The 13,991-nt window shown below is 38.7% G+C and overlaps 1 protein-coding gene across 1 annotated transcript in view; it reads right to left on the reverse strand.

Annotated features, from left to right (window-relative positions):
• Positions 1 to 8,832, reverse strand: part of LOC126990484 (tigger transposable element-derived protein 7-like) — a 26,051-nt gene extending 17,219 nt beyond the window's left edge. Inside the window, exon 1 of the mRNA XM_050849079.1 lies at positions 8,530 to 8,832. Within this exon, the coding sequence (XP_050705036.1) occupies positions 8,530 to 8,832 (303 nt within the window). The remainder of the gene's footprint in view (positions 1 to 8,529) is intronic.
• Between the last annotated feature and the right edge of the window lie 5,159 nt (positions 8,833 to 13,991).

Here is a 13,991-nt window from a genome sequence, read left to right on the forward strand (position 1 = left end):
GAGCTGGAGTGGCCATAGCTGATGAAAAAAACAATGGACACAACACTAGTACTGTCGTCTGCTGTACTCCGCTTGAGCCTGATGACATTACGAGCTAATTTTTGGTTTCTCCCCGTGAGATGAGAATATGTGATATCTCCAATATCCAGTCAACTAGTGATTTATAGGACGTAATATGTGCACTACGTTATCATTGGTATGTGGCACAATGCATTTCTAGTCTCTTCCCAGAACCGGAAACATGTCCATTGCCAGCAGCGGCCTCATGCCCGTCCGTATTATGTTGTTTTTGTGAGTCCGTGGGCATACATGAGTCGCCTCGTGAGGCCTAGTGTGGAGGCAGCTTAAGGCGTGGTTCCCACTATTCTGTTTTCACAGATCCGTCGACCGTCAGTGACGTCATCGACGGATCAGTTGCCCAAAGTGATCGGATGATCGGGGATCAGAACAGCAAAAAAGTGATCGGTGCCCACCACTGATATATATATATATATATATATATATATATATATATATATATATATATATATATATATATATATATACATATATATATAATATTATGATATTGTATTATGAGATGAAACAATAATTTCTAGGATTTGTCACAAGCATCAAATGCTACTTTGTAATTCATGCACCTAAAAATATTTTATTTTGTTTACCCACTTATTTTTATATATCAAATTGTACTGTAACTAAGTAACCCAAAAGTTTCAATTTTTTTAATGAAAAGAGTCTCCTAATATGAGTATCTTGTGAATTTATGTCCTTCCTTTGACCTTACACATGTGGCTAAGAATGTGGCACTTGTGTAAGTGTTTTTTGCTCAGTGAGTTGAGTGGAATGTTTTGGAAAGTGCATACTAGTCATTCAAGTTGACAGTATGTTCTTTCTGGTTTGTGAGATTTGGTCTGTTGATGTTTTTAGACAATAGCATAATGTGAGTTTCCCTGTCAGCATGTAGATAAGAGTATGTATTAGCTTTTGCTGTTGTTATGCTAATGCCTGTATCTAACCATTTGTTAACAAAAAATATTTATATTCTTGTGGTAAAAAAATTGTAATGATGTTGATGTTCTTCATGGAGTGAAATATGAAGGGTGATGATGAAGTGTAAACAAAATATGGCAAGGTGCCATTATATTAAACAGTTCCCTGCAGTGTGTAGGCGGGTGGATGTCATGTGTAGTGTGGCTGGTTGACATGTATGTGTGGTGTGTTTGTGGTGCTGTTTGGTATTATGTATGGTGTGAATGGATGGCATGTGAGGTGATTTGGTGGTGTGGTGTGATGTAATGTGTAGTTAGACTGGGTGTTATGCATGTGTGCTGTGTTGTTGTTTGTTGGGGTTTGGTATTGTGCATGGTGTGAATGGATGTCACAATTTTCTTTGTTCCAGTGTTGTTAAGTTCATTTCCTTTAATCTTTCCTCGTATATTAATCCCTCCAACTCTGGGACCATTTTGATGCCATCCTCTGTATTCTATCTAGTTTCTTTATATGCTTCTTCTTATGGGGGGACCACACTACCTCTGCATATTCTAATTTTGGTCTAATCATGGTAGTGATTAGCCTTCTCATCATGTCCTTGTCCATGTAGTTCAATGCTACACCAATATTTCTCACCAAGTTATATGTGTCTCTAAAGATCCGATTTATATGACTCTCTGGTTGATTATCATCCCTCATCACTACTCCCAGATCTCTCTCTTCATGCACTTTTTTTAATGTTTCACCATTTCCCATTTTGTATATCCAGATTGGTCTTGTTTCACTTTTACCCATTTCCATAACATGACATTTTTTCACATTAAATTCCATCTCCCAATCCATACTCCATTTCCAAATTTTGTATAGGTCTTCTTGCAATATTTCACAATCTTCTTTGTTTCTTATATGTTTTTGTAGTTTAGCGTCATCAGCAAATAGGTTTATGTAGCTATTAACTCCTTCAGCCATGTCATTTACATATACCAGGAAGATTATCGGTGCAAATACTGAACCCTGTGGTACTCTGCTTTCTACATTTCTCCATTCTGATTTTATGTCCTTGACCACAGTTCTCATCTCCCTTCCCATTAGGTAGCTTGCCATCCATTTTTTCATATTTCCTTTCAATCCTCCTTTATTTTCCAGTTTCCATAATAGTCTTGTATGTGGAACTTTGTTAAAGGCCTTTTTCAAATCTAGATAAATACAATCAACCCATCCATCCCTTTCCTGTGTTCTGTCTGTCACTCTTGAGTAAAAACTGAGTAAGTTTGTAACACATGATCGGCCCTTTTGAAATCCATGTTGTTTGCTGGTAATTAACTTGTGCTCTTCTAGAAATTTAGTCCACTGCTTCTTTATTATTTTCTCACATATTTTGCACAAAACACTTGTCAGGGATATGGGTCTGTAGTTTGAAGGTTCATCTTTCCTTCCACTGTTATATATGGGGACCACTTCAGCCCTTCTCCACTCATTGGGCACTGTACCTGTTGCTACTGAGCATCTTATGATGTCGTATATTGGAACAGTTAATTCATCTCTACATTTTTTTTAAATACACCCAGAGACTCCATCCGGTCCTACTGCTTTTCCCTCTTCTAGTTCTCCCAGTAATTTATAGATCTCTTCTTTGTTTACCATAATCTCTTCCATATGAACTTATATTTTATTCTCTTGTGGCTCAATAAAGATTGTTTCTTTGGTGAAGACTTGCTGGAATTTTCTATTTAATAACTCTGCCATACCTTTAGGGTCATTGACTTCCACATTCCCGTCTCTCAGTCTTTCTATTGTTTCTTTCGGTTTAGTCTTCCCATTTATAAATCTGTAAAACAACTTAGGCTGTTCTTTGCATTTTTCCACAATATCCTTCTCATATCCCTTTTCTTCTTCTTTCCTTATTTTCACATATTCATTTCTCGCCATTCTGAAGTCTTCTTTGTTTCTTTGATTCTTCCTTCTTTTTAATCTTTTCCATGTTTTGTCCCTTTTTTCTTTTGCGTTTGCACATCTGGCATTAAACCAGTCCTTCCTACCCTTAACTTTGGGTCTGTATACGGGTACATATTTTTTGACGCCAGTGTTATAGGCTTCCATAAAGATATCATACTTTTCTTGTACTTTATTTTTTCTCAGTAACTCATCCCATTCCACTTTCTCGTAAAACTTCAGAAGGTTTTCCATGTCTGTCTTAATATAGTTTAGCCTGTTTGATTTGTAAGATTCGTCCTCTTTAGTAACCTCCACTTCTGTATCAATCTCTATGGTTACATGATCACTCTTGCCCAGTGGACATCCATACCTTAGTTCATCCTTGATGTATATTCCTTTTGTTAGTACTAGGTCCAGTCTTGCCGGTTCATCGTCACTTCTATATCTTGTATGTTCATTCACTCTTTGTATCATAAGATTCTCCATCATTAATCTTAAGAATCTATCTCCCCATGCGTTATCTCCACTATTACTCTCGAATATCTCCCAGTCAATCTCTTTACAATTGAAGTCACCAACTAGCATAACTTTTTTGTTTTCCTTAAGCATTTTGCTTAAACTCCGTATAGTGTCATTGATCATAGTGTCGTGCTCTTCCTTACACCAAGAGTTTGTTCTAGGTGGTACATATGTGGTTATAATTGTCAACCTTTCCTTGTTTTTTGTTTCCATATTTACTTTCGCAATTTCAGCTTTACCTTCTCCGTATTCTACCGCTTTCACTACTAACTCCTTTTGTGTCATTATCATCACTCCACCTCCCCCTTTGCCCATTCTATCTTTCCTCCATATATCATAGTTTTTATTTATCTCTAATTTAATAGCTTCGTTCAGTTTGGTTTCCGTTAAGCATACGATCATTGGTTCTTTCTCCTTTATGAAATCTTGCAGTTCCAATTTACTAGTTAGTAATCCATCTACATTTGTATACATCACTCTTAAACATTTACTCTTATCTATCTTTTCTAACTTTCGTTCTTCTTTATCCTCTCTCTTGTGTACCACTTTCTGACTCGGTCCCCTACTATTCTCCAAAAAAATATCTCCTTTTCTTCCACAGATCTTTCATTATTCTTCTCCTTCGCCTCTGCTAGTAGCTCGTTCCATTTCCTTCTTTCTTCTTCATTTCTATTTTTCTTTATGTATATATCCTTGCAATCTTCTGTTTCCTTTAATTTAGTTGTTCTGTACAAAATATCCTCAGCCGCCTTCTGTGATCTTAAATTTATTTTTATTGGCCTGGTCTTTCCTTCTGTGTATGGACCCATCCTGTGGATTTCCTCCACCTCTTCCTGAATACTTTGTCGTTCGTCATCATTTAAATTTTTTAGTAGGTCCTTAATTGATTTCAATTCCTCTATCTCTTTTAGGCTTATATGTGATCATCTTTTCCTTCAAACTGAATACTATCACACTCTTCTTCTTGTCTGCAACTTCCCTGACTAGTTCTTCATTTTTCTTTATTACCTTAACCACTTCCTTTTCTACATCTTCCTTATCTTCTTTCATTTGTTGCTCGATTACCTCTCTAAGATTCACGTTTGCTTTCTCACTCTCCACTCTCCAGGTCTTCATTTCACCCAATACCTCCTCCCTGACTCTCTTCTCCTCCTGGGTGACTAATTTCTTTAAACTTTCATTTTCCTTTATAACCTCTCCCAGTCCATCTTTCATCGACTTTTCATATTCTGCCACTTTTCCCTTCAACTCTTCATTCTCTGATCAGTTGCTTGTCCTGTTCCTCCAATCCCTGAACCCTAGCTTTAAGGTCTCTATGGAATTCCCTATTTTGGGATTCCTCCATCTCTCTTTTTTATCATTCCGATCCACTTGTCCAGTTTTCTTTCCAGCATTAACATTCGTTTGTAAATAGTTGTCTCTCGGCTGGCGAAGCCAGAGAATGACCTATTTTGTTCAGTTTCTTCATCACTGCAACCATACCTTCCTTCTGCACCTCGTAACGGTGTTGACCACGTTAACTGCTCCTCCTCTCTGCTCATCTTTCTGGAATTCACTTATTGGAGACGGGAACCGACGCTTACATCCCTTCCAGACCCCATGTAAACACAACAACAACAGGCGATCAGCTGATCGCGGCACAGGGAGTGGGGCAGGAGCGGAGCGGCCGACGTGTTGTTCCTTCGGTGTCGTGTGTATGGGTGTGTGTGTGTCTTTACCTAGTTGCCAATTACAGGAAAAGAGCCATACTAGGCTCGTGCTGTCCTGTCCTGTCTCCGTTACGCATATTATCGAGTTTGGCTTTAAATTCATGATTCGTTTTTGCACACAGTCTCCTCATCAAGTCCTTTCCATGTTGTTATGCTTCTGTATGGAAAACTGTATTTCTTGATGTCTCTCCTACAGTCGCTCTTCTTCAATTTCTTACCATTGCCTATTGTTACACTTCTGTCACGTACCACTAGGTCTTCCCTGTCCAATTTCTCCAACTCCTCTTGTATCCTGTATAATGCTATTAGCTCCTCTCTCTCTCTTTTGTTCTCCAGTGTTGTTAGTCCCAATTTCTCTAGTCTTTCTTCCGAGTTTCCTGTAATTTAGTCGCTGCTCTTTGTATTCTTTCCAACTTTCTAATTTCTTTCTTCAATCTAGGTGACCACACTAATGCTGCATATTTCAGTCTTGGACATATCATCGATGTTGTTAGTTTCTTCACCATTTCTTCATCTAAATATGTAAACGCTGCTTTTATGTTTCTAAGAAGATTGTATGTTTCCCCAGTTATCCGGTCTATATGTTTTCCAAAGGATAACTTGTCTGTTACGATCACTCCCAGATCTTTCTCTTCAGTTTTTTTCATGATTCTTTCATTACTCAGAGAGTAGTTCCCCAATATTCGTCTACTGCTCTTACCAAACTCCATCACGCTACACTTCTCTGTATTGAATGTCATTTCCCATTTGCGTGACCATTCACTTATTCTATCGAGATCTTGGCTCAGGGCTACACAGTCTTCTTCATTAGCCACCCTCCTCATTATTTCAGCATCATCAGCAAACATATTCATATAGCTTGTCACCCCTTCTGTCATGTCATTAATATAAGTTACAAACATAATCGGAGCCAACACCGATCCTTGGGGGACTCCACTGGTCACTTCCATCCAGCTTGATTTATTATTCCTGATTACAGTTCTCATTTCTCTCTTCATCAAAAAGTCCACAATCCAATCCAATATTGAACCACCCAGACCTCCAACATGATTAAGTTTCCATATTAATCGCTTGTGTGGTACTTTATCAAACACCTTCTTTAAGTCCAGATCCACACATCTGCCCAACCGTTTCTTTCCTGTATTATATCAATTACTCTTGAATAGAAGTTGATCAGATTGGTTACACAAGACCATCCTTCTCTGAATCCGAATTGGCTATTTGTTAATATACTTTTTTCTTCTAAATACTCCACCCATCTGTTTTTTATAATTTTCTCACACATCTTTGCTACTACACTTGTGCTAGTGAGACAATAATCAAGTTGCTTAACTTTTCAGCTATTTGCTGGTTACACTTTTACCACCCAATTTGATATATCATCCGGTCCTGCTGATTTCCTCGCATCCAGTTCTTCCAATAATTTCCTAACTTCATCTGGTGATGTGTATTCTCTCCAGACCCACTCTATTCCCCGGCACTGCATCTACACCTTCAAACTCACTCTCCCTTGTGAACACTGTTTGCAAACAATTATTCATCACTTCTATTATTTCACTTATACTATCAAAAGTTTCACAATTAACTTTAACTTTCTGAATCTCATCTCTATTTTTCAACTTTTCATTTATGAACTTATAAAACAGTTTTGGCTGGTCTTTGCACTTATATCCAATATTTTTCTCAAAATTCCTTTTTTCTTCTCTTCTTACTTTGACATAAGCATTCCTCTTCCTTTTGTACTCATTCCATTGATCCATCCTCCTATTTTTTCTCCTTTTCCTGCTTGGCGTCTACACACTTTCTATTGTACCACTCTTCTCCTGATTTTTGGCCTTCTTTCATCCTTGGTACCTACTTTTCCACTCCTTCATTGTAAATCCATAGGAAGATAGCCCATTTTTCCTCCACATTTTCAGCCTCAAAAAAAGTATCCCATTGTGCTTCCTCAAAATCCTTCCTGAGTTGTTCAAAATTTGCCTTATTAAAGTTGGATCATTCTTTCCTGTAGTCCTCATTCCTGATTATTTTACCTCCTTCTCGTAATATGTACTCGATAAGTACGTGATCGCTCTTCCCTATAGGGCTTTTATAGTTCATCTCCTCTACGAGATCCAGCTCCCTGGTGATTATCAAGTCCAATCTAGATGGCTCGTCTTCTCCTCTGAATCTTGTATTTTCCTCCACCCACTGTGTGAGGACGTTATCTATAACCAATTCCAAAACCTTGTTCCCCCATGAAGCTTCACTTCCTTCCGTTGACCAGTTTTCCCATGACACTTCCTTACAATTAAAATCCCCCATTATCAGAATCTTATCCTTTTCCAGCAATCTCCTTAGGCAGTCTATTGTATCTTCCAGCTTCTTGTACAATTCTTCTGTCCATGAGCTGGTTTTTGGGGGACATACACCACTACAATATTTCTGCATCCTCCCCTGCATTCTTACTCCCACATTTAAGACCTCTGTTTCCCTTCGCCATAGGTGACACTCACCACAGTCAGTTCTTTTTTCATCAATAGGATCACTTCTTGTTTATTTTCTCTATTTCTTGTCTATACATTATATTTACTATCCCCTAAGTTGAATGGATCTATACTGCCAGACAATTTGGTTTCCATAATCCCCATAACACCTGTTTTTTCCTTGCTCAGGTAATCTCCTATTTCTAACATTGACGATATTAACCCGTTCACATTAGTGTATGCCACCTTCAAGCTGTCTCCTCTTCCCTTCTGTACCACTTCCTTAGGTCCATGTCCATCACTCTCCAGAAAAACTTCCTTTTATCCTCTTCTGATCTTCCTTCATTCTTTTCATTAGCTTGATTCTTTAATTCTCTTATCGTGTTCCTTTCCTCCACACTTGTGTCCTTTCTTACCCAGACTTTTTTGTAGGCCTCTGTTCTTGCTAACTTCCATGCCTTTCCCACCACTTCTTCCACAGCAGCTTGAGACCTAAATCTAATTTTTACTGGTTGTTGGGCTCCTTCCTCGTTCTTCCCAAGCCTGAATACTTCTTCGATCTTCCCTACCAGCTCATGATCTTCCTGAATTGCTTCAATTACTTGCTCCACTGCCTTCCTTTCCTTCTTTTCCCTTGTATGTCTGACTGGCATGTGCTGTTCATTAATGCCCACCACTATTACAGACTTCTTTTTTTCAGCAGAGTCCCTCACTATTTCTGGTTTTTCTTTTATCACCTTGATCACCTTTTCAGTTATAGCTTCATCCTTAGCCTTGACTTGTTCCTCCACAATTTTCTTAAAGCTAACGTTCTCCTTTTCTTGCTCCTCTTTCCAGACTTTATGCGTTTCCTTAAATTCCTTGACTTTAACCTCCGCGTCTTCTGCCTTTTTCTCGTTCAATGTTACCTGCTTGTGCAGGTCATTATATGCATTCTTCCAAACATCCTTCTCTGTCTTCAGAATGTCCACCTCTCTCTCCAGTGTCCCCAATCTATCTCTTATATCCTTCATCTCCCTTTCCAAGTCTATGAGCCTCCTTCTCAACATACCGTCTCTGTCTCTGGTTCTCTCCATGTCATCCGCGAAGCCCTCACACTCAAACTCTTGCCTTTTTGCTGCCTGTCTTGTCCTGACCCCTGTGCCCGGCGGTGAAAGCACTGCCAGCAGGAGGGTCGGTAAGGCCGCCGCTCCCGCCTCCTCCTCGCTCATTTCTCGATGTTGTACTCTGTCAACAGCCTTTGCTTCTTCGGGACAGCACGATTGTACCCTAGCACGGCTCCCACCTTAGTAATTCACGTCCAGGATTTAATCCCATGCAGCTGTGGTGTGAATTTGGAGCATGTCTGGAGATCAGTTGTGTCCATCTGTGTGAGTGTGTGTGTGTGTGTGTGTGTGTGTGTGGATTGTTATGTAGGGATCATCAGTAAAGTTTTTTTGGATGGTGTCTTTGGTGTTGTGTTGTAGTGTGTGGCTTGGTGGATGTGGTTATGTTTTTTTCCTTGTTTGGCAGGATGTGGTGATGGTTTTTCCTTGTTTGGCAGGATGTGGTGATGGTTTTTCCTTGTTTGGCAGGATGTGGTGATGGTTTTTCCTTGTTGGGCAGGATGTGGTGATGTTTTTTCCTTGTTTGGCAGGATGTGGTGATGGTTTTTCCTTGTTTGGCAGGATGTGGTGATGGTTTTTCCTTGTTTGGCAGGATGTGGTGATGTTTTTGCCTTGTTTGGCAGGATGTGTTTAATTTTTTTCTAGTGTGGCTGGATGTGGTGTTTTGTTTTGTGTTTTTGTATTTCATGTGTTTTTATCTAGTTGTAGTTTTACAGGGCCTTGGTTTACGCTTATGTGGTCTCGTCTCCATATCTATATTTGTCCAGCTTTTCCCTAAAGTTGTGGATACTCTTCACTGATACTAGATCCTCTCTTAGTCTGTTCCAAACCTCTATGTTTCTTTGCGGGAAGCTATATTTCTTTGTCTCTCAAGCGTCTTCCTTTTCTCAATTTTTTAACTGTGTCCTCGTGTGTTGCTCTTGTTTATTTATCTTAGTAGTAACTCTTCATGGTCTATTCCTTTTTTTATTTTATTTATTTTTTTTTTTTTTTTGGCATAATTTATAAATTTGTTTTAGGTTTCCCCTTTCTCTTCTTTGTTCCAATGTTTGCCGGTCCATTTCCTTTTACTTCTCTTCATATGACAATCCCTCCAGTTCTTGAACCATTTTTGTTGCCATCCTTTGCATTATTTCTAGTTGTTTTTTATGTGTTTCTTCGTAAGGGGAGACCACAAAGTTTTTGCATATTCCAATTTTGGTTGAATCATATTGGTTATTATCTTTTTCATCATGTCCTTATCCATAGCTGGGCACGATAACAGAAAACCTTATTCCCGATAACCGAAAACTGATAATGGAAAACCTTATCGGCGATAACTGATATTCGTTAACTGGAAACACAAATATAGGCGATAACCGATATTAATCCACAATTCCGATAGCGATAAGTCCGATAGGCGAAAATGATACTATATTATTTCCAATAAAAAAACATTGATGAATTCAAATTTTCATTACTTTTATTTTAGAAAACTTACAAAACCTGAAAACCACACGTTGACACGTACCTATGGACGGTAATACTAGAAACGTCTGAACCGTGTTGTGTTATTTGGTGTCCCCACCGTCAAATGTTGGCGCTTTTGTTTGCAAACACTGGTCTCTCGTGATCTGTGCATGCTCAGACCAGCAAGCGTAGACCTGTACAATCTCACAAAGCTTTTTAACCGTAATTAAGAGTTGCTGGAAGGCTGAATCAGCCATACAGTACCACTTCCACCATCCCCGCTGTTTCTAGAACGACACTCTGTGCGAGTTGTATTTATATGTACAGAGTGCCATTTTAGAAACAGCGAGGATGGTGGTACTGTATGTCTTAATGTGTTAAAAAGCTTTGTGAGACTCTATAGGGCTACACTTACTGGTCTGAACATGTAGTTCACGAGAGTATTTAAACAAAAGCGCCAACATTTGACGATGGGACACCAAATAACACAACACCGGGTGCCTTCAATACCATGGCATGCTCACAAATGAATATGGAATATCAAATTTGAGGCAGTGAATAATAATTTTGGGGGGCAAAGTGAAATGATTTTTCTTTTTGATATATTGATTTTTGAGTCTTACATAAAAAAAATAATCTATAGTGTTTTAATGGTGATGATCAAAGTATGAAATATCTTCACCGAAGATATTTCATACCCCGAAGTTTTTTCATACAACACCGGGCGCCCGGGCCACATGTAGGGAGGAGACTACATTTTTTTTTCTGAGTCGGAAAAAAGTAGCGATTATCGCCAGTTTGGTAACAAAAGTAACGAAGATACTGATATATATTTAAATAAGTAGCGGATGGCCGATAACCCAATTTTGTTATCAGCGATAAAGTATGGCGATAACCTATCGCGATAACGCCCAGCTATGTCCTTATCCATGTAGTTGAATGCTATTCCTATGTTTCTTTCCATTGTAGACGTATCACTGAATATCCTTTATTCTTTTATCAAGTTGGTTTCTTTAGTAAACACTTTCTGAGAATTTTTCTTTAATATTTCTGCAATTTCTTTGTCCTTTTTGTACTTTTTTTTTTTTTTTTTTTTTTTTTTTTTGCCTTTCCACTCCTTCATTTCTTTTTAACTTCATGTTTACATATTTCTATAACTTTTTTCTTGACATTTAAAAACTTTTTTTTCAAATCCAGCTTCCTTCTCATTATTTTCACATACTCTTATATATATATATATATATATATATATATATATATTTATATATATATATATATATATATATAGATATATATATATATATATATAGATAGATAGATAGATAGATAGATAGATAGATAGATATTGAGAGAGAGATTTGTCTTTTTTTTTTTTCATCATTTATTTATTTATTTATTTATTTATTTATTTATTTTTTTTTTTTTTTCCTCCATGCCTTATTTCTATATCTTTTTTTGTTTCACACTTCCATCCAAACCTCTCCTTTTATCATTTCTTTCTTCATCTTCTCCATGTTTTTGTTTTTCTCCCTCACACCCTGCTCCCTTTTCATTTTCATTATTTTTATCTCATCTTTCAAGTTTTTCCTTTTTTATTTATGCTATATCTTTCTAGTTTTTCCTTAGCCTTAGTCTGTTTTATTATTTCCTCCCTCAAGTTCTGTATCACTTTCTGGTCTGGCTCGGTTGTCATTGGTGGTGTGGTGTAGTGTGGCTTGGATGTCATTGGTGCTGTGATGTGTTGTGGTTTGGTTGTCATTGTGTAGTGCGGCGACTATGCCTGTTGAATGAACCTCCCATAACCCACTAAGCCACCGGGGTACCTCTTTGGCTGACTTGGTAAGGAGTGGCTCTCCCGTCACGCTGGTTGTGGGTTCAATCCCTGGCAGCCGGCGAATACCATGATCTTGATTAATTTCTCTTGTGTTTCGATACATGCAGAGGTCATGTTGGGAAATAGAGGAAGTAGAAAAATAAACTCCTGGGGTATGACAGCGGTGGGCATCCTCTCCTGCAGTTCTGTTGAGTTTCCCCGAAGGGGTAACAGGTAGGATGGTACATGCTCTCCGAGGGTAATAGAAAATGGTGGTGTGGTGTGTTTTACTTGTTTTTGATATGTTGAGTTGCATTAGTTTTGAGTTGTGTTGTGGTGTGGCCTGCTTGTCATTATTGTTGTATTGCTTGCTTGCTTGCTTGCTTGTTATTCGTGTGGCTTGGTGTCATAAGTGGGTTATTTTTTTTTTTTTTTTTTTTTTTTTTTTTGTGTGTGTGTGTGTGTGTGTGTGTGTGTGTGTGTGTGTGTGTGTGTGTGTGTGTGTGTGTGTGTTTTGTCTCCAGGTGTTGAAAGATGTGGGTAGGTGCATTTTTTTGTTGTGTTGACAGTTGTTGTTATGTTGTGGTTTTGGCAGGTTTCGTCAAGTTGTGGTGGTAGATGTTTCTGTTTCAGTGTGTGCAGGTGTGGCTTGTGTTTTGTTTGCAGGTTTAGATTGTGTTGTGTGCAGGTGTGGTGTGGCTTGTGTTGCATTTATGTTTTTTTTTTTTTTTTTTTTTTTTTTCCAATGAAGTAGGGGGCGCAAGGGCAAAAAGAAGAGTGTATAGAAAAAAGCTCACTAATCACTGCTCCCACAGCAAATAAAAGTTAAAATTGGCTGAAAGAGAGGTCCATTTTGGGTGGATAGGTGTCTTGGGAACATTCTTGAAAGAGGTCAAGTCATAGGCAGTAGGAAATGCAGATGAAATTAGACTGTCCCAGAGTTTACCAGTGTAAGGGATGAAAGAGTGAAGAAGCTGGTTAACTTTTGCATACAGGGTTTGGACAATATAAGGATGGATGAGCTAGAGTAGAAAGTCAAGTGGAGTGGTGCCATGGGAGGGGGTAGGCATGCAGTTAGCAAGTTCAGAAGAGCAGTGTGCATGTAAATAAATATAGAAGCTATACATAGAGGCAACATGGTGGCAAAATGTAAGAGGTAGAAGACTGTCGGTATGAGGAAGAGACTCTAATCTCTCCAAGAGAGGTAAGTGAGTGGACCCCCCCCACACGTGAGGTGCACACTCCATGAGGGCAGACAAGGCCCTGTATACAGACAGCATCTGTGTTGTGAAGAACGTGTGGAGCCGATACAAAACTGCTAACTGTGATGAAGCTGATGTAGTGAGAGAGGAGTTATGTAGTTTTCAGTTGAGATTTTGTGTAAATGATAGACCGATGATGTTAAGTGTAGGAGAATTTGACAGCAAAGTGTTCAAAGCATTGATGATAAGTGTTTGGAAGATTGTGTTGAGTTGATTGGTTAAGTAAGTGATGTTTTGAGGTTTTGCAGGAGACCATGTTTTTCCTGTTCCAATTGGGAATGATATTAAGGTCTGAGGTTAAGCATTCTGCAGCCTTTAGCCTGGAATGGTATAGTTCCTGTTGGGATGGCTTTCTAGCAAAAGAAGTTGAGGAATGCATAGTATAATCATTGGCCGGCGTAAGAATTGGTAGGACAGTTCATTTTTGAAAGATCATCAATGATTGATCAACATAGAGTGGGTGACAGAACAGAGCCCTGTGGGACATCACTGTTGACAGGTGTGGTTTGTACTGTGTTGTCAGGTGCTGATTTTGTTGTGGTGTGTGCAGGTGTGGCTTTTGTGTGGACAAGGGTTGCTTCTGTTGTGTTGTGTGCAGGTTTACATCCTCTGGACCCACTGAAGAGGCGTTGCTTCTGGCATTTTGCTTCAGTTCGGTGGGACGACCTGAGGATGTAATTTTCAATTTCCTATGGAATGATTACTGGCTTCCAGGAGAGACCCCTCAGTGTGTGCCCAGC

The sequence above is a fragment of the Eriocheir sinensis genome, unplaced genomic scaffold (genome assembly GCF_024679095.1).
Source record: "Eriocheir sinensis breed Jianghai 21 unplaced genomic scaffold, ASM2467909v1 Scaffold169, whole genome shotgun sequence".
Taxonomy (NCBI): Eukaryota; Metazoa; Arthropoda; class Malacostraca; order Decapoda; family Varunidae; genus Eriocheir; species Eriocheir sinensis.